The following is a 27,041-nucleotide window of genomic DNA, read 5'->3' as shown; positions in this document are numbered from 1 at the left end:
CCATTTCATCAATGATTTTTCTCATTTTCTTCCCAGATGATACATGCCTGATCCAGTCAGATGAATGTAAGTCCAGCCCAAATGATAGAGGGAGAAGAATGGCTTCATACTGTAAATTGGTCACTACAGATTCTCGATGTCCATTCATAGTCTGAATGTGCATTGTCCTTGAGAAGCCACACAGAGGTTCAACATTCTTGTCATTTAACATCTTTGTGAAAGAATTAATAGCCTACCACTGGAATTGGATGGAATGGTGAGCCGTGAGGTTGTTGAAACAAATGTAGGCCACAAAGCTAGACTGCATAACTTTTTGATCTGGTAAAACAAAGCACATCTAGTTTTAACTTCCCTAGTCTATCTAGTTTTAACTTAAATTTTTGTGTGAATAATTGGCCACAGGTTGCCTTGATCAGTGCCTGATGGATACAGATGAGTTTGATGAGTCGTAGTTAGCTGCCCACTATATAGACTGTTTGACAGATCCTTTGAGAGACTGTGTTCTCTCACCTTGGCATTATTTTTGTGCAACATGGATCTTGGATATATACTGTATATTATTATGAACGTGGATAACGTTCAGGCAATGTCGTAGTTTATCAAAGTCCATTGAATGACGTAAATTCAGAGAAACTGTAGACACAAGAGCACTACTCGCACACATGTTTATCTTTCCCATTCAATGGCTGGAAATAGTCAAGTTGCAACAATGGTGACTTTTTCGTGCCGGTTTTACTGTATATCTGGAAACAGCCATCACAATATAGCACATGGGTGGTACATTATTAATTTTTAAAGACATAGTGAATTGTATCAGGCTTATAAACGGGCAGGCGATCTTGACGTTTCTCTAAAGTCTTTGCTGAGGGCTTGTTTTTGACTCATCGTAACCGGTTGTGACTGGTTTAATCTAGATGGTTGAGCTTGCGCAGTAGGTGTAAACAGGAAGAAACCTCTGATAATACAGTTAATGTTCATGTTCGCATAGAGGAGCTGAAGAAAGCACTGAAACCAATGTTACACTTATGTTATGAGCGTTTAATGTAAATTGCGTCAAGTCGGCATATGTTTTCGCAACAGACAGTCCTGGTCTTCAATATGTAATTTATGCAATTTTAAAGGCACCGAACGATTGTTGCTAACGGGAGCTAGCAAACGTTAACGTTATTACGAGTGTACTCTGCTGCTCCGAGTATTTTGACAGATTGGGTGTGTATGTTTCTTTTAAGGGTCCCAACATAATTTTGCATAATTTAGGCAATCACACCGTGATCGCTGTGGTTTGACGATAACAGGGTAACGTCGATATGCTTCGTCTTTGTTCGTTTTTAAGTCGACGTGAGGTGGCCTACTAACCTACTAACGTTATTTGGTGTGCCGCACAAATACGTCCCTCTTGCAAGCAAAGCAGCGTAGCTGGTATACACTATAACAGGGAACACGGAGTCGCTAGAAATGGTTCAGAAAGACAAAACGGTGGACGCTTCTCAACCAGAGAATGAAGCAAGTCCCAGTCCGGGATCTGTAGAAGCCTGTGTCGATGCCCAGGGTTCCGTCGAAGGACCGATTATCGGGGTCGAGAGAACAGGCCGGAGAAAATTCACCAGTGGGGTCGTCGAGGGTAAGGAAATGCACCCAGTGCATGCATTATTTTGCTGCAAATGATATCAATTTTAATGTTAATATGCTAGTCAAATTCGGAGTATTGTGTTCTACATTGCACCATTTTTGCAAGAGTTTGCAATTGCTTGATGTTATGGGCCATCTTTCGCTAGCTAGCATTCTGATCTAACGCCAACGTTTACGGTGAGTTAATGAGCGTGCCTTTGCAGAATAGGGTAAATCCTCTGATGATCAGGCATACAACGAAATATATGTATACTTATCTAAACATATATTTAGTTTTATGTCTGTATATATGGTGTGTCGTAAATAGTTAAGTATATTGGCATTTGATTGTTCCATAAGGGATGCATTTTCATGTGATGGCAAAACGACATCACAAATATCAGTTGCAAAATCACAAATTCACTACATTCCCATCATATTTTTTTTCCACTTGTAGGTTTTATTGCTGTTATGAGAGTTGGATTGCAAGTGCACATTAGGCATCGTTTGTATTCTGACGTTATTAGTCCTAACGTGGTCTTTGCAGTAATGGGCTATATGTCATTAGCAGATTGTATGATAAGTTCTAGTTGGTATGGGGTCGTACATTTCTGTCTGTAACCTAATGTTAACTAGGCTAGCCTTGTAGGAGGGCCACTGGGTGTTGCCAGTGTTTCACCAATATTTTTGCAAAATGTCGGCAGGTTGGAAACGATGTAGTGGCTGGAATGTGCAGTGTAACCTGTGTAAAAGAACCAATTGTTTGTTCTCTGTTGCCAGGGTTCTATGGGCGGCCATGGACAATGGAACAAAGAAAAGAGCTTTTCAGGAGGTATTTCTTATTATTTCTTTATCCCCAGAGTCTTAAATGATATTTGAAATTTGAAATGACATTTGAAATCTGATCGCAATTTACTCTACCATGTAACAGGCTACAGAAGTGGGGGTTGAACACATACTTGTATGCACCAAAAGATGACTACAAACATAGAATGTTCTGGAGAGAAATGTATTCTGTTGAGGAGGCAGGTAAGAACTCAGATGGATGAAACAGTACTGATTTCATATTCTTATAAGCACATTTGCAGGCAAAATAGCATGACACATGTAAATGCATCATATGGATTAATCCTTTTCAGAGCAACTTATGACATTGATCAGCGCAGCAAAGGAACATGGGATTGAGTTCATCTATGCCTTGTCCCCTGGCCTGGACATCACCTTCTCCAATCAGAAGGAGGTGACCACGCTAAAGAGGAAGCTCGACCAGGTGAGAAACGTGATATACTGCTGTCCCTAAATTATATCATAGATGTTGCATAGATGATGGTACTTAATGGCATCTGTCTACATTGTTCTTAATACAATACAATACAGTAGAGGCGGTGGTAGCATAATGCTTAAAGAGCTGGGCTAGCATACAGTAGTCTGAAAATGTTGTGGGTTCAATTCCCAGTTTCCACTGTTGTGCCCCTAAACAAGGCACTTCAGGTGCTCCAGGGACAATGGCCCTTGTGATATAATTGACATGTAAATCGCTGTTAAATGTAAATAAATGTAATACATCAGCAGGTAGGCAGCATGTAAGTCTCTGTCACGTTTTTGTTAGTGATTGATATCTAACCAAGTGTTATAATCTTATATTAACATAAACAATCTAGTTGCTATTGTTTTTAGTATATATAACTTATTTTAAGTCAAATAATTTGATAGAAATGTATGTATGTTTACACTGAAAATGTATATATCTTTACACTGAACAAAACCAACTAGTTGTTTTCATGTCCAATCCCATTCAGGTTACTCACTTTGGTTGCAAGTCTTTTGCCTTACTTTTTGATGACATCGACCACAACATCTGCCCAGCAGACAAGGAAGTGTTCAGCTCATTTGCACACGCCCAAGTGTCCATTACCAATGAGATCTTCCAGTATCTGGGAGAGCCAGAAACATTTTTATTTTGTCCTACTGGTAAGATAACACAACTTATTCCGTTTGAGAGAGACCACATAATGAAGCATTGCTTTCGGTGACACTAGGCTAGCACACTGACAACAAATCACATGCTCACATGTATATTGACCATTTTGTTTTGTTGTGGTGTCCTCTTAGAATATTGTGGGACCTTTTGTTATCCAAATGTGGCCCAGTCACCATACCTCCGCACCATTGGAGAGAAACTGCTTCCTGGCGTTGAAGTGCTGTGGACAGGTGAGAACATTGTACAGTTCTCTGTAGGGGTGTAACGTTACACAAAAATCACAGTTCTGTGTGTACTTCAGTTTTGAAGTCACGATTCGGATAATTTTCGGTACAGTAGGCCTGTAGATACCGATAACCTAAAATATGCTGACAATACTGCTGATGCACAACAGGAGTAGTATTTTGAAAAAATGGCAAGTGATTTTTGACATTAATTGACTTAGCTGACCTGGTCTGCATCTTACTATGTTTGTGCGGGAACTGAAATTTGAAACATGGTCTGCAAGCAAAAAAAGCCTACTATTGATTGCTGTTAAAAACTGCATTTGATACATTCGGTACATATCTGAATTTAATCTAACTTCCTGTACGTAGACGGTTTGATATGAATATGCATATTTTTACACCCCTAGTTTTCTGTGACTTCTCTGTCTTTGGTCATTCAATACAATGTGGTTGTAACATCCTGTCATTCACATATTGTAGAGCTAATTAGTTGCACTGTTGTTGTTATAGGCCCCAAGGTTGTGTCCAAAGACATAACGGTTGAGTCCATTGAAGAGGTGTCCAAGATCTTGAAGAGGGCACCGGTCATTTGGGACAACATCCATGCCAACGACTACGACCAAAAGAGGCTGTTTTTGGGCCCCTACAAAGGCCGCTCTACAGAACTCATACCCCGCCTGAAGGGCGTCCTCACCAACCCCAACTGTGAATTCGAGTCCAACTATGTGGCCATCCACACCTTGGCCACGTGGTACAAGTCCAACATGAACGGTGTGCGGAAAGACGTCGTCATGAGTAAGTGCCAAAGTTACACAAGCTAGTTTGAGCTAGTGCTAATTCAACAACAAAGTCTGAATTTGGTAGTAATGTTATCTCAAATGAAAGCATTATGATATACTAAGTTAACATTCCAAGCCACCAAAACCGTTCTAACTCCATAGCTTCAATGATGCATTGACAGTGTGTGGAACATCAGTGAATTCATACGTGCATTAAGATGCTGTAATGGTGATTCACATTCGTTATTTTCTCTGTGTCCACAGCGGACGGTGAGGACAGCACAGTTTCCATCCAGATCAAGCTGGAGAACGAGGGCAGCGACGAGGAGCTGGAGACGGACATGCTCTACAGTCCCCAGCTGGCCCTGAAGATGGCCCTCAGCGAGTGGCTGAGCGAGTTTGGGGTGCCCCATCAGTACAACAGTGAGTTACCTGGACAGCTCCCTCAGCAGAAGTTTACAATCTATTCTCACATTTTTAGATTGGATTAGATTCAACTTTATTGTCATTGTGCATTGTGAGTTCAAGTACAAAGACAACGAAATGCGTTTTTTGAACAGAAGCTCACAAGATAAAACGCTGCATAAATGTATAATGACTAAATTACATTAATGTATAATTTCATAGATTTAGTTTGTTTTCTGCTTTTGAAGTTGTGGTTGTTCTTTCTATCCTTTCAGCACTGCTGTGTCATAGTTTTATCCTAGTCCCAGTTTTATTCTGGCAGAACTACTCCTGGTCTTTATTTTCGCCCTCGCCTTTACAGTAACTGATGTCTGTCTGTCTGTCTGTCCTCACAGGTCGGCAGGTACCCCACAGTGGAGCCAATAGCACGGCCATCGATATCTCCTCGCTGGGCAGTCCGGGGATCGGCGCCACCACGACGGTCACCACCATCTTCCAGCAGCCCATCATGAGCCCTGTCCCGGCGCCCCTGACCCCCGAGCCTCTCCCGCTGGGCAAGGAAGACGAGGAGGTGGAGGAGGAGGAGGTGAAGAAGGAGTCGGACGAGGAGCCCATGGAGACGGCGGCCGAGAAGCAGGACGAGGCGGAGCCCGAGCCCGAGGAGGTGGCGGCCGAGGCGGAGGACGTGAGCCAGATCCTGACGGAGATCGTCCAGGCCAAGATGACCACCGAGGAGCTGCGGCCCATGGACACGGACAAGGAGAGCCTGGGCGAGTCCAAGTCGCCCGAGATGTCCGTGCAGGAAGACTCCGGCAGCGACATCGCGCCCATGCAGACGGACGAGCAGCAGCAGCTGCAGTTACAGCAGCAACAACAACAGCAGCAGCTACAACAACAACAACAGCAACAGCAACAGCAGCAGCTGCTGCTGATGAGCCAGGCCAAGGAGCCGGCCTTCGTGCCAGGCCCAAACGAGAAGCCACTCTACACGGCCGAGCCGCTCACCTTGGACGATTTGACACTACTGGCCGAGCTCTTCTACCTGCCCTACGAGCACGGGCCCAAGGCCGCGCACATGCTCAAGGAGTTCAACTGGCTGCGTGCCAACAGCAGCATCGTCAGCATCAACTCCGAGGACAAGAATCCAGATAAGGTCAGGGGAAAAACACACACACACACACAAGCAAGCATCTTGCCAACAGGAGAGTCACATGTTTGCCTCTACAGGCCTGGAGTCAGATGTGGGGTCTGAGTATAACTGTGGAAATTGGATAAGGAAGTAGCAGAGATTATCCTGGGCCAGTGGTGCAATAAACGAGCAGGGCTTCCCTCTGGCATTGAGCTGAAACTCAAAACAAAATGGTGGCTGTACAATTCACACATCCACCATATGGGGGTGCTGGTACTCGGGTTAGAGTAGGCCAGATCAGGGGGGAAAAAGTGAGTGTGATAGCGGGATAGAAGCAGATGGGCGAAATCTCATCAATTGTGTTTGCATCATTAACCTTTTGCAAGTGTTAAAGATTATTTTAAGCAGTGGAAATTGGTTATATCTAATTGTGGCTCTCATGCCCCATGGGGTTTACAGGCACAGGAGTGGAAGAACCGGGCGGAGAAGTTCGAGGAGATGTGCTGCTCCGTCATCCAGATGTTCACGCGCCTCTCCAACTCGGCCAACCGGACCATCCTGTACGACCTGTACCCCTACATCTGGGACATCAAGAGCATCATCTCTATGGTGAAGTCATTTGTGCAGTGGCTAGGTACGTATGGGCCAGAGATGCGTAGGTCTGCGACTGACCCTCGCACGGTTTTACACAAACACCAACACCAAGAGCAGTCCCATTCCCTGTCCCCAAGTACACCTATATGAGAGAGTAGGTAAGTAAGTCAACAACATATTTCCAACTATAATTCCTAGTGGAATTACCAATGGAAATGAATAGTGATGCCTTTTGCATTGCATTTCATTAAGTCCTGCTTACAGCCATCTTAGTGAAATATCTGTAAACATAGAGACTGTGTAGTACAGTGCGTAGAAACATATAAGCTTGCACAGACACGTGCACACAAACACACAGATACAGGTGAAGGCGTAGTCCTCAACAGATGGCCATGAAGTATTATTAGCCTCAGGTAGCATCAGATCTCAGCACAGTTTCCATCTGTTCCCATAAGACAGAAACATCACCCCCTACTTAGCACATACCACCACCACCAACACACACGGACACACATGCACACACACACACACACTTCCCTTTACCAACTCAGGTGCCACAGGCCCCTATTCAGTGCACTCCTTTTTTTTCTGTTGTCTACTTTGATTTGAACTCTATACCGTGTATATGCTGTTGTTTTCTTTCTGCTGACCGAATGCCATCTGTACTGCCCCGACGTCCAACCTGCCCCCTCCACCCCCGCCCCAGAACAAGGAAAGAGATCTCCCCCCTAGTATTCATTTCACTCCCTGACCAGGCTAATTACCGTCCCACAGCAATTGCTAATTGGAAGCGGTGGCTAGGCATGCCGGGCGTGGGATCTGCTGCTTGCTGTGCGTCCTTAGCAACGTGACAGTAACATGACCTGCTGCGTTTCACCCAGTAGCACCTGCTGCCGTCAGTCTCCCCCCCACGGACAGGTGGGGAGGGGTGATGGGCTCCCAAGCCCTCTAGCGCGCATGCGAGCAAGGCGGCTGGCTAATGAAGGCTATTCTGGTGCCGAGATGAGGAAGCCCAATCGGCCGATTAAAAAGCTTGAGGCCCAGCTGCGTAGAACTGCAGATGTGTGGCTGATGGATGGCGCATATGTTTTTCTAAGCTGTCTTTTTAAAGGCTCTATTCTCTGCTCCACACACAAGCTCTGTGGATCCATCACTCGAACTGAACCCGAACTCACTTTGCAACAACACACATAGTCACTGTGCTATGATACTTGGCATTGTTCAGATGTGTTTGCCCGTCACTCGTATTCTCACACTGACACACATAGTCAAGAAAACCTATATCCTGTGCAGTAGACACACACACACACACACACACACACACACAGATCTCTCTCTCCATCAACACAGCCAGCATAGCTGCATGCTGCACACATGGAGGTTGGCTCTGGCACTGAGCTTCAGTTGGAGTGACTGGTCTGGACTGAAAAGACTTGTGCTGCATGGAAGCCGGTTGACCTAAACAGAAGCACCAGCATGGCCTGGGTTACCCTGGTAACCATGTTTCATTCACAGGTTTCTGAGCGGCTCTATGGTCGAGCTGCGGAACTCACTGTGCACAGCAGGCAGCAACCCAAGCTGGCTCAAGCTACACAAAAAACCTCTTTATCTTTCTCTCTCTCTCTCTCTCTCTCTCTCTCTCCTGTTCTCTTCTCTTTTTCCTTCCATCTATCTCCCTGCTCTGTCTTTGTCTCCCTTTCCACCTCTTACACCTCTATCATGTCCCACCTCTCTATCCCTTAGTCACTCTAGCCCTCACTCTCTCTCTTGCCCTCTCTCTGTCTCTCTCTTTCTCTCACTCTCTCTCTCTCTCTCTCTGTCTCTCTCTTTCTCTCACTCACTCTCTCTCTCTCTCTCTCTTTCACTTTCATACAAAACATAGTTGAGAATGTGGGACCCCAAATATCAAATATGTGATTCACTGTGATCCACCTCCCCTCTGTGATCCTGGCCACATTAATTATGGCCCGAGCTAATCTTCCCTCTAAAGAGAAGAGAAAGAAACATGACTGCGCCAGAGAGAGAAAGTTTTGCAGCTATGTGAAGAACATTCTCTGTGTTAATGCACCTGTCATCAGATGGCTCTGAGGCATATCACCATTAGTATGCGTAAGGGACATGAGAGGAGTGTGTGTGTGCGTGCGCGTGTGTGTGCGCGCGTGCGAGAGAGAGAATGACAGCGAGTGTGTGTGACCGAGAGAGAATGAGAGCGAGTGTGTGCATGTGCGTGTGTTTAGGACATTGGTCCCCTCTCTGCGACTGGCAGCCCTCTCCCCCTGGTGGCAGTGCAGGTGGCAGGCGGTCAGCACCTCACTGGTGATGTGTTTGAGACACCCTCTAACCTCCTCTTCTATTGTCTTGTCCCTCCACTATGAACAGATGGAAGAATCCTCTCCACCAGTTTCTACTGCTACTGGAGCGACAGTGGTCGATGTGTGCACTGCTGACCGCTCTAATCTCTGTTTGGGTCCTTTTCGCTCGTCGGATTCGTTTCTGTTTTTTTTTTTTCTTTTCGTTTTTGTTTTCCTTTAATTGCGTTCGATTGGTATAATGTAACCAAAAAAAAACATCGAAAATGAATCAGATTTAATTTTTTTGTTTGGTTAGCTTATTCATTTGTGTGTGTGACGAAGGGCAGGCTGTTTTTGTTTCTGAAGTCACATTTTGCGCAGCGCTGGCGAGGCCTGGTGTTGTTTTTCTAAGCGATGCGCGAGCAAGCGATGAGCGCGATAACGGCATTCTCTCTAACAGCCCCTCTAACCCTGTGTCTGTTTCTAGGCCAGGGGGCTGTCGGGCCAGCCCTAACGCACAGGGCACCACAACCAAGGAACTCACTGCCATGCACCCTCACATGCTTTGCCATTGCTGCTGTTTTCACGCTCGGATGAGGATTCACGCAATGTTCATACAACCTCGTTCTAAATGAATAACAATTCGTTAATGAATCTGTGTAAATCTGTAAATGTGGTCAGAGTATGTCCACATTTAACATGTAACAGCAGCGTTCAGTGGCTTTACAAACACTCAACCCTGATGTGAGTTCCTCTCCAGTGGTGTCTCTGTGCGCTAGGCCTGGCCTGCCCCTTTTTACAGGATGTGTGCATAGAGATTCTATGTTCTATTCTATATGAGGTTTTTCAAAAATTGTCTAGAGCTGGCTAGGCAGCGCGACGGTACAGAATCCCGTGCCTGCACTGACATTTGTCTTGTTGCATGACCCTTGAAGTGCTTGTCGCCCACGCTCGACGGCAGCCACGTTGGGAGATTTCTTCCGTCTGAAGGTGCCCTCCGTTCTCGTTTACATGTGGGGGAGAATTGTTGGCTTATTTCCCTCACCAGCTCTGCTGCTGCCTCCATCTAATGGGATTTGAGGGATTTTCTGCTCGTACTCGGCCAGAAAAAAGGGGGTTCTTATGTGGAGAGGGTGAGGTGTTCTGTAGGGCCACCATGAGGCCCAGTGTTTTTGCTTTGGGTGTGCGTGCACAGCGCTTGTAGGTGATGTGACAAGACAGATGGACAGAAATGTGACTTCAGATAAGAGGTGGCCACTTTAAAGGGGCTTAATCAGCTAAAGCTTCTCCACTCACCCCCAACGCCCCTACCCTCTCTGCCTGCGGCATCGTGGCAGACAACCGGGTATTAGTCTCTCAATTCCACATAGGTGGGTCACCTAATCCCAGGCACTTCTGAATGAAGGACTGTCTTAATTTTGGTCCTGCTAGTGCTTTAGATGTTTTAGATGGGAGTATCTAGATTGCCCTTTAGTGCCAAGATGGAAGTCCTACCCTGACCTCCTGACAATCAATAGATGTGACAATCACCCTACATTTTAATATTTCTCTGAAATGTCTCCAAAACCCCCCATTGCAATCTGCCCTCCTTAAACCACTAGCTGCTTCAGTCCCTGGGCCACAAGGTTGAAATAATTTGTAGTATCTAATGAAGCCATTTAAACACGTTTTTCCCCCATTTTTGTTCTTTTCTTTGTTTTACATATTCAGTGGGAAAAGGGAAATAAAAAAATCCCTTTCCCTTTGATTTGGAGGTAGACACCTCTTCCCTTTCCCCTCTCCCCAACCCCTTTCCCCCCTCATGTCGTCAGCGAGCTCCCCCTCACGTAATGCTCTCCGCTTGGATGTGATCCCCACAGGGTGTCGTAGTCAGTCCTCTGCACAGTTCTTAAGTGGAGACCCAGAGCCATGGGCCTTTAGGGGAGGTCTAGCAGGAGAGTTCCAGGTATCCGCTATTGAATTCACAGCAAATAGTTTTTTAAAAAAACAAGTTGTAGAATATTTTTTTTTGTTTTTTTGTTTTCTTTTTGAAGTTTTGGTTGTTACTGGCGTGGAGCTGAAATGGGAAGGGTTTGGTCTGTTGAAGGTCAGCTGAGATAGAGCAATGTATTGCTACTTTGGGTCATCTACCTAAGACGAGTAAGCTGCTGCTAAGACTAATGTCAGTAGCAGAGCAAGTCACCCTTGACCCAGGGCTCAGTTCTAATATGGGAAGGGGAGCCACAGAGGCCTGTGCGATGAAGGTGTGTGTGAGTTATGTACTGATGACAACATTTGAGTCTCTTACAGCTGCTGGCTCCATGGAGATGCTGCTTTTCCCCCTGCGTCCGCGCCTGCGACCCTCCCCCCCCCCCCCCCCCCATGCGCGTGAAACTGCTTAGGGGTTATCTTCTTTTTGGTTCTTCATGACATCTCATTTCTTTACAGGAAAAAGCTCAGCGTTTTAAAAAAAGTAATAAAAGCAATCATTATAATAATAACCCCCCTCCCCCCCTCTCCTTACCCCTACCCCCACCCCCGCGCGCTTGCCCCTTTGCAGCTCCCGAGCGCCTGCGTGATCGCGTGCGAATTCGCCTGCGCAAAAAAAAGCTCCATGAACAAACGTATACATGCCAGCCCCTGATGCTACTATATTGTACTAATAATGTGAAGTGAGCAAATAATTGCATCAAGTCGATTAATTTGTGTTGGAGATGTCCTGTTGGACCTGTACCGGCTTTTACTGTGTGGGTGTTGTTCCTGGGGCTTTTCCTTGTGTGCGCCGCGCTCTGACTTTTCTCAACAGGAGTGTCAAACTGCGCAGCGAACGCCTTTAGCACGGAAAAGGAGCATCTCCTCAAGTCAGTCAAGCCTTTCTCAGACCAAGCCTCAAAGTACCTCACATGTTGTTTTTATGTTTTGGTTTTTGATTTTGCTTTTGTTTCCCCCCCCCTTCAACCATGTTTTTTGATGTGCGCACCGCTTTACAGTGCTATGTAAATGAAAGCACAAAAAGAAAGAGTGTAAAAAAAAAAGAAAAAAAAGTTGAGTGTCTCTCCCCTCTGCTGGCAGTTTGAAGAGCCATCACAACAGGCAGGTTGTTATTGATAATTGTCCTGTTTGCGTAGAGAGGCCCATGTTTTGGCACTTTAGCTAGTTAGCCTAGCTTGTGCTGCTCTGCATTGGTCCAGCAGAGGTGAGGGAACTCGTGGGCCAAGTGGCCTCACTCACAGGATTCTGAGGTCGACTGGACCGCCCTCCGTTGAAGAGGCACTGAATGTTCTGCTTTCTGCGTTTCCACAGCGATTGTTGCCAATAGATGGGGCAAACGATCTTTTCTACCAGCCTCCACCATCCATGCCCACCTCCAAAATCTATTCCATACGGCCGTACTACCCCAAAGATGAGGTCAGTATCTTTCCCTTTCTTTTTGTCTCTCTCCATCTGTTTCTTTCTCTCACATCCCCATCCCCCCTTTCACTCTATGAGTACATTGCGGCCTCTTCCATGAGTTTCAGTTAGTGATTATTCACGGTAAGGACAGGGCAAAGTGGACGCCACTTCTCTTGCCTGTCTTCCTTCAGCCATGGTGTGCCAGAGAAATGCTCTTTGTCAATCACTGCTCTCTGAATACGGTGGAGTTCAGTGGCTGGGAGCTAACTCCTATTCCCAGCTGAAGTGTCCCAGTTTCTCAGTGCTTTGAGGTTAATCTGCCATGTTACTGATCCGTTTTGCTGAATCAGCAGTCACACAGACACAGACACACACACACACACACACACACACACACACACACACCACCACCACCTGCATGGCATGCCCACTGAGGACTCTCACTGCAGACCTCATTGATCTGGTTAAGCCATGCCCGGTGTCCTTAAAGGATGAAGGCCAAGGCCATTCATACTTTTTGGTCATGTGCTGTGAAAATTCTGTGACTGAATATTGAAGTGTATAATATATCTACAGAAACCTTGCCGTAGATTAACCCAGGGGTTCCCAAACTTTTCCATGCCAAGGACCCCCGAATGGGATTAACTGATCAAGGCTCCGATATGTAGTCTCTATAAGCACATTTATAATCCAGTTGTGTGTGGTAGATTGTAGCAGTTTGTAGATCAACAATTTCATTGTTATTCTTGCTGCTTTTTCCTCAGCCATCTGTTTACAAGATCTGCAGAGAGATGTACAGTGAAGGCTGTGATGAAATGCCGTTCTCAGATCAAGACCCAGATCTGATTGGAGATCGGTAAGTCCAGAGGAATTGTGATTTCTTTGCCAGGTTGGCTAGATGATGGCAAGATTATTCATTTCAGTATAAATAATTTGGTGGATGGAAAAAAAACAGGTGGCCTTGACTTCCTGCATGTTTACCATCTGTTAAAAATAAATGTTTCAGTAGAAATGTAATATTCTATGTTCTATTCCACTTCAGGTTAGTGGGCGGTTTCCTGAGTCTGAGCCCAGACTACGGCTTTGTTCTGGAGGATGAGGAGGGGATCTGTGGTTATGCTCTGGGTACGATGGATGTCAAGCCCTTTGTCAAGAAGTGCAAAGTCAGCTGGATCCCTTTCATGCAGGAGAAGTATACCAAGCCCGAGGGTGACAAAGAGCTTTCTGAGGCTGAGGTAAGTATGTGTGTGTGTGTGTGTGTTCCTCATACTGTTGAAATAACTTCCAGTATGTAAAGTTAGTCACTGTTTTCAGAATTCCAGTGTGTCACGGCCGTGTTGTCACCCTGCCCTGTTTCGTTGAACTAACAACATCACATTTCCTGCTGCAGAAAATGATCCTGAGCTTCCATGAGGAGGAGGAGGGTCTGCCGGAGTCCTTCCTTGGGAACTTTCCGTCTCTCATAAAGGTCGACATCCACGCTAAGGTCACTGACCCCAGCGTGGCCAAAAGCATGATGGGATGCCTTCTCTCCTCACTGAAAGCCAACGGTACGTTTTACAGGCGCATACATCAGTCATTGTATAGCTAGTCAGTATTTAAATAGTGCCTCTACTATGTGTTTAACACAAGCTTATGCCAATTCTGACAATTGGTTGACATTTTATAACCATAAACATGGTAAAAAAAAATGAACCACAACAAGAGGATGGATCATTTTGAAACCCATATTGCTGCACGCTTATGACCGCATTATAACTGTGGCAGGTCAATTCTGTGAAGACCTAGACCTCATTTAGTATATGAATAAGGACGAATGTCTTGCTGGGTAGTGTAATACACCCTCTAAGCCAATTGCATGAGGAATGGGAGAGGAGAGGTGAGGGTGAGACTGACCCTCAGAGGGCGAGATCTCTCAGGCTTGACTGCTGGCCATTAGAGTGGGAAATCTCCATCTCCCCGTAAATACCACCGTGTGGATAATCACTGTTTTAATGCGCGTGAGTGATCGGAGAGGGGAAGGAGGGGGAGCCGTAGGGAAAAAAAGAGGGCCTGGCTACTGGATCTGGGAAAACATGGCTCGCAGTCAAGTGCTGTTGTGGGGTTTGATCTGTGTGTGGTCCCTTCTATTTCACCTCACTGGAAGCAGTCTTTAGCAGGTTTTTTTCCATTATCCTTGTTGTTTTTCTCGTTTTTGATGGGGTGTTGGATTTCAGACTCTAACTTAGTAGGTGAGGAGTGACCTTCACCTTCATTAACGATGGAAAACGAAAAGCTTTGATGAAAAAAGGCCCACGAGGGCAGTTTCACTCGCCTGATCTATTCTCTCTCTCTCTCTCTCTCTCTCTCTCTCTTTCTCTCTCTCACCTGATCTTTTTCGCATCCCAACCTCCATTTTTCCTTATTTTTCTCCTCCGTTTTTGTTTTTCCCAGGTTCTCACGGTGCCTTCTGTGAAGTGAGGCAGATGGATAAGAGGATGTTGGACTTTTACAGCAAACTGGGCTGCTTCGAGGTGGCCAAGATGGAAGGCTTTCCCAAAGACATCATCATTATGGGGAGGAGCTTATGAGCCTCTGGAATGTGGTCTCAGAAGAGCGCGAGGGAAGACATCTTAAAAGGAATGGTGTTGTGGAAGGAAGAGCACAGACAGTGTGTCAAACAAAGGCCTTCAATATGTCTGCAATCTTTCAAGACTCAGTGGTTACTTTGCTTTCCTTGTGTTTTTATTTTTCTTGTAGTTCACCTCAACAATAAGGTTTTAACCAAGGTAGCCTATTCTGAAGTTGTGCACTGAAGGTTTCTGTAGAATGCTGTTGCTTAAGTGAACTTTTCCCCCCCTTTCACTTAGACCCCTTGGTCAGGCACTCGGAACTCTGGTAGAGGACGGGGCCTGAGGGGGATGTGCAGTGTTGCTTTGGGCTGGAGAGGGATGACTCTCTAGTATCCTTGGAAACGAAGGGCACTTGTAGTGAGCATGCTCAGATGGTTGAGGCTGAACCACCGTTATCGGTCTCCCCCTACATTCTTTCGTTTGCGTGTGAGTGTGACATGGTGGACTGAATCTGAATTTTGTTACGAGTGCTTTGTACGCAAGTGAGTGAGTGAGTGAGTGAGTGAGTGAGTGAGTGAGTGAGTGAGTGAGTGAGTGAGTGAGTGAGTGAGTGAGTGAGTGAGTGAGTGAGTGAGTGAGTGAGTGAGTGAGTGAGTGAGTGAGTGAGTGAGTGAGTGAGTGAGCGAGCGAGCTTGAGAGGAATGTGTGACTGAATGAGAGAGAATGTAACAGGAATAAACCCCTAGAAGTGTGGCTGTGAAGAGCAAGGCCCTCCCGAATCTCTTACAGACTTGGCCTCTCTGCAGGGCCCCAGAGGCCTTTAGCGTGCCTGAGCCAGATTATATCTGTCCACTCGTATTCCAGCCTTCTCTTGGAACTACTCTCACCAACTAAGCACATCATGGTGTATTTAAACAGCATGGCCAGTACGTGATCAAGACATCAGCTGTGTGACCTATGTTGGGAGTCAGTGGTCTTCTCTACCCCCCCCCCCCCTCCCCCTGGGGGTGATGGTGACCTTGTGAGGTCCTCACACATGAAGGTCAAATGTATGGACATGAGAAGCTCACCGGTCCTGAAACAACGCATACATGGACCAGTAAAGCAGTGGCATGAAAGCACAGTGTGGTCTCAAACCATCCATACTTTTGATAACAAGAGTTGCTCTGTGATGGCTTTGCTTGAGCACAGAAATGCCTTTAGGCCTGTTGCCTTCTCCCATATGTTAATGTAATGGGATACTTTTTTTTCTGAAACTTTGCGAGGACAAGTGAAGCTAGATGGAGGAAAACTTGTGGGATATCTTGGCTGTCAGGAAAACCAAGGAGAGGTAGACCTGCTCCTAACTTTGACCAACTTCGTATTTCACAGTTGAAATAAACCTGTCCAATTCGGATTATTTGCTCTAAATGTATATTATGAAGAGCTTCCAAATAGACCAGCAGCCAATAACTTTTAAATGCAGTAAAGCTTTTAATTAAATCTGTTGGTCCTGTATTATAACCTAAATGTCTAGAGATGTTTTGCTGTCTGTACTGATCTGCCTCAGTTTGTGTCCAGTAACACAATTGCCAAAGTGAGGACAGATGTGTCTCCGTAGTGACTGGTGCCATGGTAGGCATGGGGCCATCACAGAAGAGATGAGGCCTCCCATGGCAGCACTTCCATGTTTTACATAATTAGGTGTATTGTTTTCAAGGTTTAAAATGAAGATGAAGCACTTTGGTCAAAATATCTTATTTTGGCACATACTCTTGGCCTCGACTTTTATTTTGGTTTTTGAAAGAAAGGCACACGAACGGTGAAGTAGATTTCATACCCAGGAGTGGGGCGTCTTTGCCCAGTCAGACTGCCAAGTGGTCTTCCGCCTCCTTCATTCCGGTGCATATTCTATTGAAATTTTATTTCCTACTTAATTGGTAACCTCACAAGGTCACAGGGACTGAAAAGTAATCACCTTGTTTTCAGGTTTTGTTCGCGGGGATTCACCTCTCCGGCCCATTAGGCTCCCTGGTTACTCTTCTGGTGTTTTGTAAATCACAACTTCACTTTTGGCCCATGAACCGTTCTCATGTCTTACCTCCATACTGTTACCGTGGAGGAAATATAGATCACCCAGAAATGACAAGGGCTGAAATTGCTCAAGAAGGTGTAATGGTGTGTGTATATATTTGAAAGAAAAAAGGGTGAATATTTCCATTTTCTGGAATGTTGTGTCTGGGTGGGAGGGGGGTCATGTTGGTATCCTTTCTGTAAGATTTGTATGTAAGATGGTTATTATTGTTAATAATAATGATAATAAAACATGTTCAATTAATGTGTCATTGACTTCATTTTCATGAATTCAGAATTGTCAAATCAGCAAATAGCATGTCCACAGACAGGGTAGAGTATGTTGCATGATTTTATGAAAGTATGATGTATTGCAGCATTGAAGCAAGTCAAATTTGTAGTTTCTTCTGTCTGATTCCACCAAACTACAGATATGCTACCCGATCTGGTAACTGTAGTGTGGTAATAGCCGATAGAGGGCCGCAAAGCCAATGCAGAAGTGCCGTTTGTTCACCCTGTTACGAGTTGATGAACCACTGAAATGATTTTTGGAAACATTCTGAGGTACAGAAAACTCTTTAGTGTTGCCTTAAGGGTCCTATCTAACATTGCACATATTGATTCTCCAATATTGGAGTCCTCTTGGGATGAATGAACCGGGCTAATTCATTAAACTCTTGCTTTAAGGCAGTGGATCAAGTGCACCACTCAGCCCTAATGGCAGTCTCATTTTCAGATTTCCAAGATCAAACAAGACAAACATGTAAAGGGCCCAAGGTGTAAAAGTGTTTATTTATCAGCAAAATCATTTCAAATTGACAAGTAATTAAAGGTTCTTAATTGTTTTACAGAGGCATGCTTAACTCTCTTAACATCAGCAGTTAGTGCATATTTCAAGATGTTTTGGATGTACTGGCACCAGACTGGGTGAGCTGCTGAAGACGCTGCAGAATCTTCTTCTGGCCGTAGCGCACCTGAAGCGCCATTCTGCTCCGGCTATCCAGCTTGGCCAAGACTTCTTGATCCTCCAGAAGCTTTCTGTCTGCCTCAAGGCTCTCCTCGTAATGGTCCAGAGTGATGCCAGCTGCCGTATACAGCAGTCGTCGCCAGGCAGGAGCCAATCCTGGCAGACCTTCATTAGATAAAGCCTGTGCCATCTCGTCCTCATCATCTGCCTCCTCCCACTCCCTTTCCTCCTGGAACACCTTGAATTCATCTTTCTCCATGCACAGGATCTTCAGCGTTGTGTAGAGCTCGGTGTCAGTGAGGCAACACTTTTTGCTGAAGATGAATGCTCCTACGTCTCCAACCATCTCCATGTCGCAAAGCAAGTTCCACTTCTCCGTGAGCAAGCGTTGGTCCTCCTCAGTCTGGCTAAGCTGCAGAGCTGCTTTGAGTACAACAGACATCTGGATGTCTGCTGAGTCGTTGCTGTTCTCCTGATGTGGCTCCGCAAAACCATACATGTGAAGAAGCTGCCAGTTGGCCATCTCGCCATAGGTGTTAAAGATCTCCTCTCCTGCATGGATGTCACGTAAGGCCACCATTCTCAGGCAATCCCTTGTATACTCCAGGTTAGTATTGTGATTGGACACATGGTTCAGCATGTCAGCCATCGGAACCATCATTGGAGGGTTGGGATCTTTGTCATCCTCCTCCTCCTCATCCTCTAGGGGCTCCTGGAAACTGTATGCCATGACAAACGCAACCAGGCTTTTGTAGAGGTCAAGTGTGTGTTTCTCTGGATCCCACAGGTCAGAGTGTGACAGCATGAATGGTAACACAATATCAGTGTATTCTTTCTGAATGTTGGTCAGGTCCGTTTCAACTGCCTCGCAAACTCCTGTTCCCTTCAGCAGTTTGTCCCTTTCCTCTTTCGACCAAAACATAGGGTGGTCCAGGGCCTTAAAGTCAGGCCAGAGGGACAAGTATGGCGTCCAGTGGGATTGTGGACGGGTGTATTCATACATAAGAGCCAGGAGGAGAGGAACCCATCCAGATGTGTTCTCAAGAGTAGTTTTACTCTCCTCGAGCACATCTTTAACTTTCGAGGTCTGCTGGTTAAGCAGAGCATTTCTAGGGATAGAAAATATTTGTTCTCCTTCTTCTATATCCTGTTTGGCCAACATCCCATATTTTGCCACAGTACCTTCCTTGGAAAGGTAGACCTTACTGCTTATGGTTAGTTCAACTTTATGGCACCACTGTAAAAATCTTTGCAGGGGTTCATCCACGACCTCTGCAGATTCTGCCTCCCACTTTGGTCTTTTAGCGTCACTTGCCATTTCACGAACTATGAGAGTAGGTTTTCATTCGTTTTGGAAATAATAAAGTGGAAAAAAACAAACAAACAAACAGAGACCTACCTATAAGCAGGCATTACCATGGCCAAAAAGGTAAAATTATCCAGTCAAGGGCAAAACTATGCCCACGTTTCGGTACCCCAGATTACGACGATAGCGTGTATATTTTTCATGAAACAAGTCGCTGGCTTGTAACGTCATCAGCGCGCCTTCTGCTAGTAACAACTGTGACGTTGTTATTCCGCGACACTTCGCATGCTGTTCATCTTCTCACGGGGGCCATTTGTGTGCTGCCAAGTCGTTCAATATCTGCTATAGGGGAAAAAAAGAAATTAATTCATTTTTCTGCAGTTCATCTATATCGACACAAATATGTCTATCTTGGCTGACGAATCATCTGATGCTGGTAGCATCCCTGGCCAGTCCAGACTGGAAAGTTATCTCTTCAGTAAGATCCTTTCTCTAAGCATAGCATGCAACAAATCACTTCATGCACACGTGGGGAAACTGGGCTTGAATATTGTTGAATATTTTCACTTTAAGTACCTGTATTAACTAACGTGACATCTCTCTTTGAATATTCCTGGATGGTTAAGGGACACTTGGACTACGATTTCCTACCTCACTAACAGCTGTGTGTCCTTTTCAAACTTCATAGGTTGTGAATTGTCGTCAGAAGTTCCGTTCTACACGTTTCAAGCAGATGAAGACGAGGATCTAGAACATTTCCTTGAGCTTCGAACGGTTCGTAGATGTAAATAATGGCATCCTTTCGTTTATCTAGAGAACAAGTTGTCCCAGAAACGCTGTGGGAGTGTCTTTCAAATATCCTAGAACATATTGTTCCCTTGTTAATTTCTTCACTAGTTTAATTACTGGTTTTGCTGTAGTCATGTGTATTGTTGCTTTTTCTTAGGTTTGTCTCGGAGAGGGTGCCAAGGAAGAGTATAACATAATTGAGGTTACCGCTATGAATTATCAAGGAAAGAAAACATCTGTACCTGTTGCATCACTCCACATCTCCCGCTTACCTATGGTAATAATGCTATTGTATTATACACCCCCTGTGGTCTACAACATTGTTTATTTTACAGGTGCGCATTGATATAAGTTTGCCTGGCAGTCTCATTAATGTAATAATAGGGTGACTGTTGGCACTTGAACTTTTTGTTGTGTGTGAAATAAATCTACATTTCCATAGTACTTTTTTATTCTACAAAGCATGATAGGTGTTTGTTGGTGTTGTCTGCAGGTGAGCCTTGGTGGATTTGAACTGATGGCACCGGTCACTCTTCGTTTGAAGTCTGGCACCGGTCCGGTCACCATTAGTGGCATGCATCTTGTTGGTAAGGATGATATTTGACTATTTTGAGAAAAGGTTGTAAAGGCTAATCTGGGTTTACTGAGCCCACACGCTTATTGTATGCAGTGACAATGAGGTCCAGGAAATTACCTCTAAATCTAAGGCAATTCAATATGACATAGCACACATGCAACCAAGGTGGTAGATGTTCAGTATGTGGCAAAAAGTGATATTCTGGTGTGTTGATTTTGATTTACGACTATGTCATTGACAAACCAGTCTGTCTTCAATGAAAAAAACTTGCAGACTGAAACTCTACCACTGAGACCAATAGTCAACACTTTTTACCTTTAACATTATGAAGACCAACTGAGTTTTCTTTGCTTTTAGCCTCAGAGAATGATGAGTCAGATTTGTCTGATGATGAAGAGGAGCTTGAGGAAGAACTGGAGCCCATCAAACCTGCCAAGAAGAAGCAGAAGTTATGAGCATACAAAACCGATACACACAATATTAAATGAATTATGGACTTCTCCCTCAAGGGAATACTTTTTATATTATATCTATTGTACACCACCACCAGCATTTGAAAAGGAAGGTGCATCAATGATGATCTGTGGATCAAAGTGTTTTTTTATTTGTACAACCATGCCCAAATACAAGGGGCTACACAAAATGGCAATGACGATGGACTTATAAATGAGGGAATCTGTGAAAAGGACTGTCTTTTAGTTGTTTAGTTACTTGCATGCAGTGTCAAATTCATTTTATTTTGTGATTTTACAAGCAGTACTGTTAAGTACTTTACATAGTTTTTCATATTTTTACTTTACGTACCCTTTATGTAATGCTTACTGAGTCCACAAAGGGCCATGGTGGGAATCTTTTTTTTGTGGAAATGTATTTTTAGAGCTTCTTTTTGTGTTCCTCCGTAACAGTTCAGTATTCCCTGACAATACTTTTGATATAGTAGGGGAACACAAAACATTGACAAGAAATGCAAAACTTTTGTGAGGGAACTCAAAACGAACAATTTCCACGTTGATAAGAATAAATTCCCTCAATGTCCCTTTTGGGGTTCCATAAATGCAGAGCTGGATACCTATCCAAAATTTCTATATCCGACTCTTTGAGTGCCAGCAGAGTTTTTAGTTCTGACTCGATCGATGTGTTGCCCAAACAAAGTTTGGTGCGTTGCATCTTCGTTCTGGCAGCTAGTTTCAAACCTGGTGTATGGTGCATGTTAAATATGTGTTCCTGAGTAAGCTTTGGTAATGCAATATTGGGTTTAGGTTTGCTACAGTTACCATTTTGTACATTTTAAAACTGTAATTAAAATACCTTTTTATTTACAATATAAAAAAAACATACATACCGAGCTGCCTGTTCTTTATTCTGTATTAATTGGGCAGATAATGTGCTTGACTGCTATAACTCCTGACCTGGAAAACAGATTTTGTACAGTCTTATGCTCTGTGCTCTGTCTCGTATGTAACATCTAGGGAAATACTGTACCTTCAATAACTGTTTCTGAAAAGTGTTCTTCTGTTGTAATTTTGGTAAGTCCTATTATTATTTGCCATTTCATACCTCACAAGTTCAGGATTCAGGCCTACCCCTTCACAAACTTCCTTTACTAAATAATACCACTAGGGTGTAGTCATGAGACCAAATGATTAAGCTTGTTTTCTCCAAGCTCTCTTGTCTTTAGTTTGATGGCATGTGAAAAAAAATGGGCCTACATGTGTGAACTATGCTGGGTTAAATTTTGTGCAAAACTGGATTTTTGATTAAACTGTACATTGCCAAATTATTATAGAAACATACTGGATGGCGTTTTTTTAAGAGGTAGATAACCTTAGTCACTTTAGTAATAAAGAAATAAATAAATGTGATTTAGAGATCATGCTGTGTAACTAACTTGTATCTGTAATTGAGAATGGCTCAACTTGTGTGGGACTAGTCTAATAACCCCTTAAGACCGATGCTGGGTGTTAAAACAATGTGAAATCTGCATACTGAAAAACAGGATTTTGAAAGGAAATGTCACCTTGCAGTTCACTTCAAATGCATTGCTCAGTTTGAACAGATGTGGTAGTTTGTATTTTCCTACTTGACGAGTTTGTTTTTCAAGTCTTTCCACAGATAGACAGGCTAGGCCTACCTCATATAAGTGTCTCTGCTTCAGGTCACAGGAATTACATATCACACAATCTCAAATTTTATTCCCTGAATTAGAAGAACAAACGCCTGACCATATTGCTCAGACCAAGGGTGGTTTATAAAAAAATAAACAAATAAAACAATGCAAAAATACATTTTTATGTAACAGTAGGAAGCCTAATCACAAAAAAATACTATGTAACCTTTCTTTGAAATAAACCTCTGACGTCATCTAGCTCCCCCTAGTAACCCTTGGTGGCGTCTTCAAAGATATCGCTAGCTAACTAACGTTAGCTGAAGCAACATTATGGTGAGTTAGCGTTTGTTTGTGCAATTAATTTGTGCAATCGTTTAAAAACGATACGGAAATTGTTTGTTAGTTTGGCAAGGTTTTCAAATGTAGTCTCTCCGGGGCTGGTTTGTTAACAACAATGCACTCATTCAACTGCCTAACGTCAACGTCAGTAAACGTTAGATTAACGTTAACGTTACTGCGATCCTAAAAAGTAACTATCAATATCCAGCTAGGAAAATCACTACACATGATGATGCGCATCATGCAGAGCCACCAGACTGGTGATGTTACTGAAAAGATGGGTATTTCAATGATGTACTGTTAACGTTAACTTCCTAACGTTAGCAATGCTATCTATAAAAAGTTAAGGTGGTCACATTATGAAATTGACGTAGGCTAGCCAATGTCGCAATTTACTGAACTCAATTTTACCCATTATTGCAAGGTATGAAACGTCAATGCTGACACTGGCACAACCAATATCGACTAGTTGGACCGTAAACGTTATATCCGAATAGAAACAACGTAGCTAAACTTTAACTCAATTAATACATGTAAATTACACCATATTGACTGTCAGATTAGCGTTGTTGCGGTAGCCTACTCTTTTATCAAGAAGACATGTTAAACGCCTGTTGTGCTCAAGATGAGTGTGATTGTCTTGATAGGGTCTCCTGTCCATTCTACGGAAATTAAAAAGTGCTCCGGACCAGGAGGTGCGCATCCTGTTACTGGGGTTAGATAATGGAGGCAAAACCACTCTCCTCAAACAGCTGGCGTCAGAGGACATTACCCACATAACCCCAACACAGGTGGTGTCAACACGCACTCATACTCACACACACAGATTATCCTCTCTACACAGCTGGGTACCAACCACATCCTGTCGTAGTCTATCACACATGCCCATTGTTTCACTGTGCACACACTGTGGTGGTTTGTGGCCATGGAATACATCAGAGCCCCCTTTTTTCTTGAAGAATGGGGGAAATAGTTGCACTGTCACCTCTGATAAATGACCTCTCCCCCGCCTATTCAAACTACTAAATTAACATGACACTCAAAGAGGTAGTTTGTACAAGGCCAATGTAGGTGGATGTTGAAATGTCACAAGCGCCACAAAAACTCTTTTCAGAATTAAGCCTTTGTGAAGCAGAATTGATGGCTATATCTGAAATACCCACTGCTATGCCTACAGTACGTGAAGTCACACTTCTTACTCACTAACTGGCAAATTAACAGAAATACGGTGTGTGTTTCAGGACTCAGGAACACAGGAATAGCATCTCTCTCTCTCTCTTTCTCTTTCTGACATTACTGTTCACACTCTCACTGTGAATATGCTCAAATCAATCCTCTAATGCCATTTGTCCTCGTGCCGGTCAGGGCTTCAACATCAAGAGTGTGCAGTCCCAGGGCTTCAAGCTGAACGTTTGGGACATTGGTGGTCAGCGTAAGATTAGGCCTTACTGGAGAAACTACTTTGAAAACACAGATGTGCTGGTGAGCACTGTAGACATTTGCGCCATCTCTCACACAGAATGTTGTAACCATCCCTGACCGCATTTCCCAGATTCGTTAAGAAGCTCTGAAGTGTTAAGAACTTCATAGGAGCGTTCTTAGAACGCTCTTAAAGCGCTCCTAAGTTCTTTGCACTTAAGAGCTTCTTAACGAATCTGGGAAACGCGGCCTCTGACAGTACTTCAGCTGGAACAGCTCACTCTATTCCTCAGCAGTTACATCAGCTTCATCCCTGTCCCAAGAATAATTTTTACCATGTGTTGTACTATTAGTAACCACTGTATCAACTGACCCATCTCACATAAAATTAAGATAGTTCATACAATTATAGACTGGCTGGAAAATTAAAGAAGGAATGACAGATTATTGACCAAATAGCAGGACATCTGACTAGTGTTAACACATTTTTGTTTTGGTTTCACGAGAACAAAAATATCTTAGATTAGATGTATCATGCACAAGATGTTTTCATTTTTGGAACTCTTCATTCAAATGTCTCTTTGTTGTAATTTCACAGTTGGATCCTTTATATTTGCAAATAACTGTTATAATTATACTTGCTCTCATTGCAGATTTATGTAATTGACAGTGCTGACAGAAAAAGATTTGAAGAAACGGGACAGGTAAGGTTTTTCTTTTAAATTAATTGTTTATGCTCTGACTGTACACACTGGCAGAAAAGGTGTTGTATTTTGGACATTTTAATCCCTCTGTGATTTCTGGAATCTCTGGAGTCACAGTAGTCTCATCTAGCTGGGTATGTTTGTCTCTGGATGTACATGGAATACTGTATGTATCTGCATGATATCTCATGATGGGTGATCTTGCGTGTGTGTGTGACATGCATGTGTTTTTGTGTGTGTGCGTATTAGGAGCTGGCAGAGCTTCTGGATGAAGAGAAGCTGAGTGGCGTCCCCATTTTGATCTTTGCCAATAAGCAGGACCTGTTGACTGCTGCCCCGGCCTCTGAGATTGCAGAGGGCCTGAACCTGCACACCATCCGGGACCGCATCTGGCAGATCCAGTCCTGCTCAGCCCTCACTGGTGAGGGGGTGCAGGTGAGTTTCCCCACCCACCCCCCCTTTTTCCTTTAACTCTCTTGTCCAAAAAAAATCATACAATTAGGTCCAGATTTATGGTCTTTCAGAAATGGCATGTATTAAGAATGCATTTCAGCAGAAGGTTCTACCACAGCCCTGTGACACAGTAGCAGATGTGAGAGATACAGCGCAGTGCAGGAATATTTTTTTTTAGATTGGAACTGCCAAACCTATTTACGGAGAGGGCTCAGTCAAACTTTGGCAAAGTCAAACATTGTAGCCTTTAACTGAGGGCCCTGTTAAATTGAGTTTCTGTTATTCAAGACGGCCTGACTTGGCCGTCTTTGTGTGTCAGTGATGGTTGTTGCGGTTGGAAGACTGTTTGTACATATGTCTCTCTTTTGGGAAGGTGAAGTGTTTGAGGAGCTGCTGGGAAAGGCATGGAGGGTTTGACTGAAGAGATTTAGTTTCCTGACCGCTGTGTCTGGTTCTGCAGAATTAGCTCAGATCTCAGATGCGGACCGTCTCCTTTACATGTTGAGAAGCTTGTAATTTTTGGTCTTTTTCTTTTTAGGATGGCATGAACTGGGTTTGCAAGAATGTCACCGCCAAGAAGAAGTAGTGACAGACAGTTTCCTGTGGACCGGTCAAAGAATGTTGAAACACACACACACACACACACACACACACACTAAACAAACAATAAGAACTCTGGGAGGATCTCAGAGTGAACAGCTGCAGCTGATCCCAGCTGATGGAATATGACCTGTGCTGGTGCAGCAGCTGTGGACGCCCAGGGAAGAGGAAGTTGGCAGCTGTCTGACCCCTCCTGAACCCCCCCCCCCCCCCCCCCCCCTATCTCTCCCCTTCATTCTGCTCACAGCTACCCCCCCCCCCCCCCCCAGCACTACCCCACACAGCTTTGCCCCAACCGCAGATGGACAACTGGGCATGTCAGAAATACTTTTGCTCCACAACTATCGGCTTGCTATGCTGTGTTGTCCCACACCCTGTTGTCTGTTTCAATTGTACGTCAAACTGTCTCTGCAGAGCTCTTTCTCTTTCTCTCTCTTGCTCTCTCTCTCTCTCTCTCTCTCTCTCTCTCTCTCTCTCTCTCTCTCTCCATCTCTCGGTTTCGATCACCTCTTCTGTCTCTTTTGAGCTGTCTCGGTCTTTCATCGTTCATTTTTATATTCTTGGCCTTAAATGGAGTGCTGTGGTTGTCAGTGTTACTGCGTATCCTCTCGACTGTCAAAAAAGCTGCTGTGGTGTGCTGTGTACATTGCATATGAAGTATGAAGTCTTGAGAGTGTGTGACTGTTACATTATCTTTGCCATGCCCCTGAGAACAATGTGACTTTTCTAACCTCTCTGGAAGCATTAGCATGGTGTATGTCTTGTTGAAGTGGGGGGGTTAGGTGCATTT

The 27,041-nt window shown here is 44.2% G+C and overlaps 4 protein-coding genes across 4 annotated transcripts; 3 read left to right on the top strand and 1 right to left on the bottom strand.

The window, feature by feature from the left end:
• The first annotated feature begins 928 nt into the window (after positions 1–928).
• On the top strand, positions 929–17,260 carry oga (O-GlcNAcase). Its single transcript, XM_062520437.1, has 16 exons — positions 929–1,621; positions 2,389–2,440; positions 2,540–2,637; positions 2,748–2,878; positions 3,408–3,579; positions 3,721–3,819; positions 4,327–4,611; positions 4,860–5,018; positions 5,396–6,153; positions 6,589–6,763; positions 10,874–10,959; positions 12,297–12,401; positions 13,151–13,242; positions 13,429–13,621; positions 13,777–13,936; positions 14,820–17,260. Exons 1-16 carry the CDS (start codon positions 1,456–1,458, stop codon positions 14,954–14,956), a joined length of 2,868 nt encoding a protein of 955 aa, XP_062376421.1. The 5' UTR covers positions 929–1,455; the 3' UTR covers positions 14,957–17,260.
• Positions 17,261–17,764: 504 nt separating this feature from the next.
• setd6 (SET domain containing 6, protein lysine methyltransferase) lies at positions 17,765–19,467 on the bottom strand. The gene has a single exon (XM_062519602.1). It carries the CDS (start codon positions 19,273–19,275, stop codon positions 17,884–17,886), a length of 1,392 nt encoding a protein of 463 aa, XP_062375586.1. The 5' UTR covers positions 19,276–19,467; the 3' UTR covers positions 17,765–17,883.
• Positions 19,468–19,523: 56 nt separating this feature from the next.
• On the top strand, positions 19,524–21,974 carry npm3 (nucleophosmin/nucleoplasmin, 3). Its single transcript, XM_062519603.1, has 5 exons — positions 19,524–19,741; positions 19,952–20,037; positions 20,210–20,329; positions 20,546–20,639; positions 20,987–21,974. The coding sequence occupies exons 1-5, from the start codon at positions 19,666–19,668 to the stop codon at positions 21,082–21,084; spliced, it is 474 nt and encodes a 157-aa protein (XP_062375587.1). The 5' UTR covers positions 19,524–19,665; the 3' UTR covers positions 21,085–21,974.
• A 1,026-nt stretch (positions 21,975–23,000) lies between these two features.
• On the top strand, positions 23,001–26,462 carry arl3a (ADP ribosylation factor like GTPase 3a). The gene is made up of 6 exons (XM_062519970.1): positions 23,001–23,069; positions 23,723–23,866; positions 24,441–24,557; positions 25,148–25,198; positions 25,448–25,633; positions 26,190–26,462. Exons 1-6 carry the CDS (start codon positions 23,067–23,069, stop codon positions 26,235–26,237), a joined length of 549 nt encoding a protein of 182 aa, XP_062375954.1. The 5' UTR covers positions 23,001–23,066; the 3' UTR covers positions 26,238–26,462.
• Positions 26,463–27,041: the final 579 nt, after the last annotated feature.

Source organism: Sardina pilchardus, chromosome 18 (genome assembly GCF_963854185.1).
Source record: "Sardina pilchardus chromosome 18, fSarPil1.1, whole genome shotgun sequence".
NCBI lineage: Eukaryota > Metazoa > Chordata > Actinopteri > Clupeiformes > Clupeidae > Sardina > Sardina pilchardus.
The sequence above is the reverse complement of the archived record's forward strand: the minus strand, read 5'-3'. Positions and strand labels throughout refer to the sequence as shown.

Excerpts from the sequence above, each read along its gene's own strand:
- arl3a (XM_062519970.1), top strand. Across the intron at positions 23,867-24,440 it reads CCCACATAACCCCAACACAG|GGCTTCAACATCAAGAGTGT; the intron begins GTGGTGTCAACA and ends CGTGCCGGTCAG. Across the intron at positions 25,634-26,189 it reads TCACTGGTGAGGGGGTGCAG|GATGGCATGAACTGGGTTTG; the intron begins GTGAGTTTCCCC and ends TTTTCTTTTTAG.
- oga (XM_062520437.1), top strand. The coding sequence starts at position 1,456 with ATGGTTCAGAAAGACAAAACGGTGGACGCTTCTCAACCAGAGAATGAA. Across the intron at positions 4,612-4,859 it reads GCGGAAAGACGTCGTCATGA|CGGACGGTGAGGACAGCACA; the intron begins GTAAGTGCCAAA and ends CTGTGTCCACAG. Across the intron at positions 13,622-13,776 it reads AAGAGCTTTCTGAGGCTGAG|AAAATGATCCTGAGCTTCCA; the intron begins GTAAGTATGTGT and ends TTCCTGCTGCAG.
- npm3 (XM_062519603.1), top strand. The coding sequence starts at position 19,666 with ATGTCTATCTTGGCTGACGAATCATCTGATGCTGGTAGCATCCCTGGC. Across the intron at positions 19,742-19,951 it reads ACTGGAAAGTTATCTCTTCA|GTTGTGAATTGTCGTCAGAA; the intron begins GTAAGATCCTTT and ends CAAACTTCATAG. Across the intron at positions 20,038-20,209 it reads ATTTCCTTGAGCTTCGAACG|GTTTGTCTCGGAGAGGGTGC; the intron begins GTTCGTAGATGT and ends GCTTTTTCTTAG.
- setd6 (XM_062519602.1), bottom strand. The coding sequence starts at position 19,275 with ATGGCAAGTGACGCTAAAAGACCAAAGTGGGAGGCAGAATCTGCAGAG.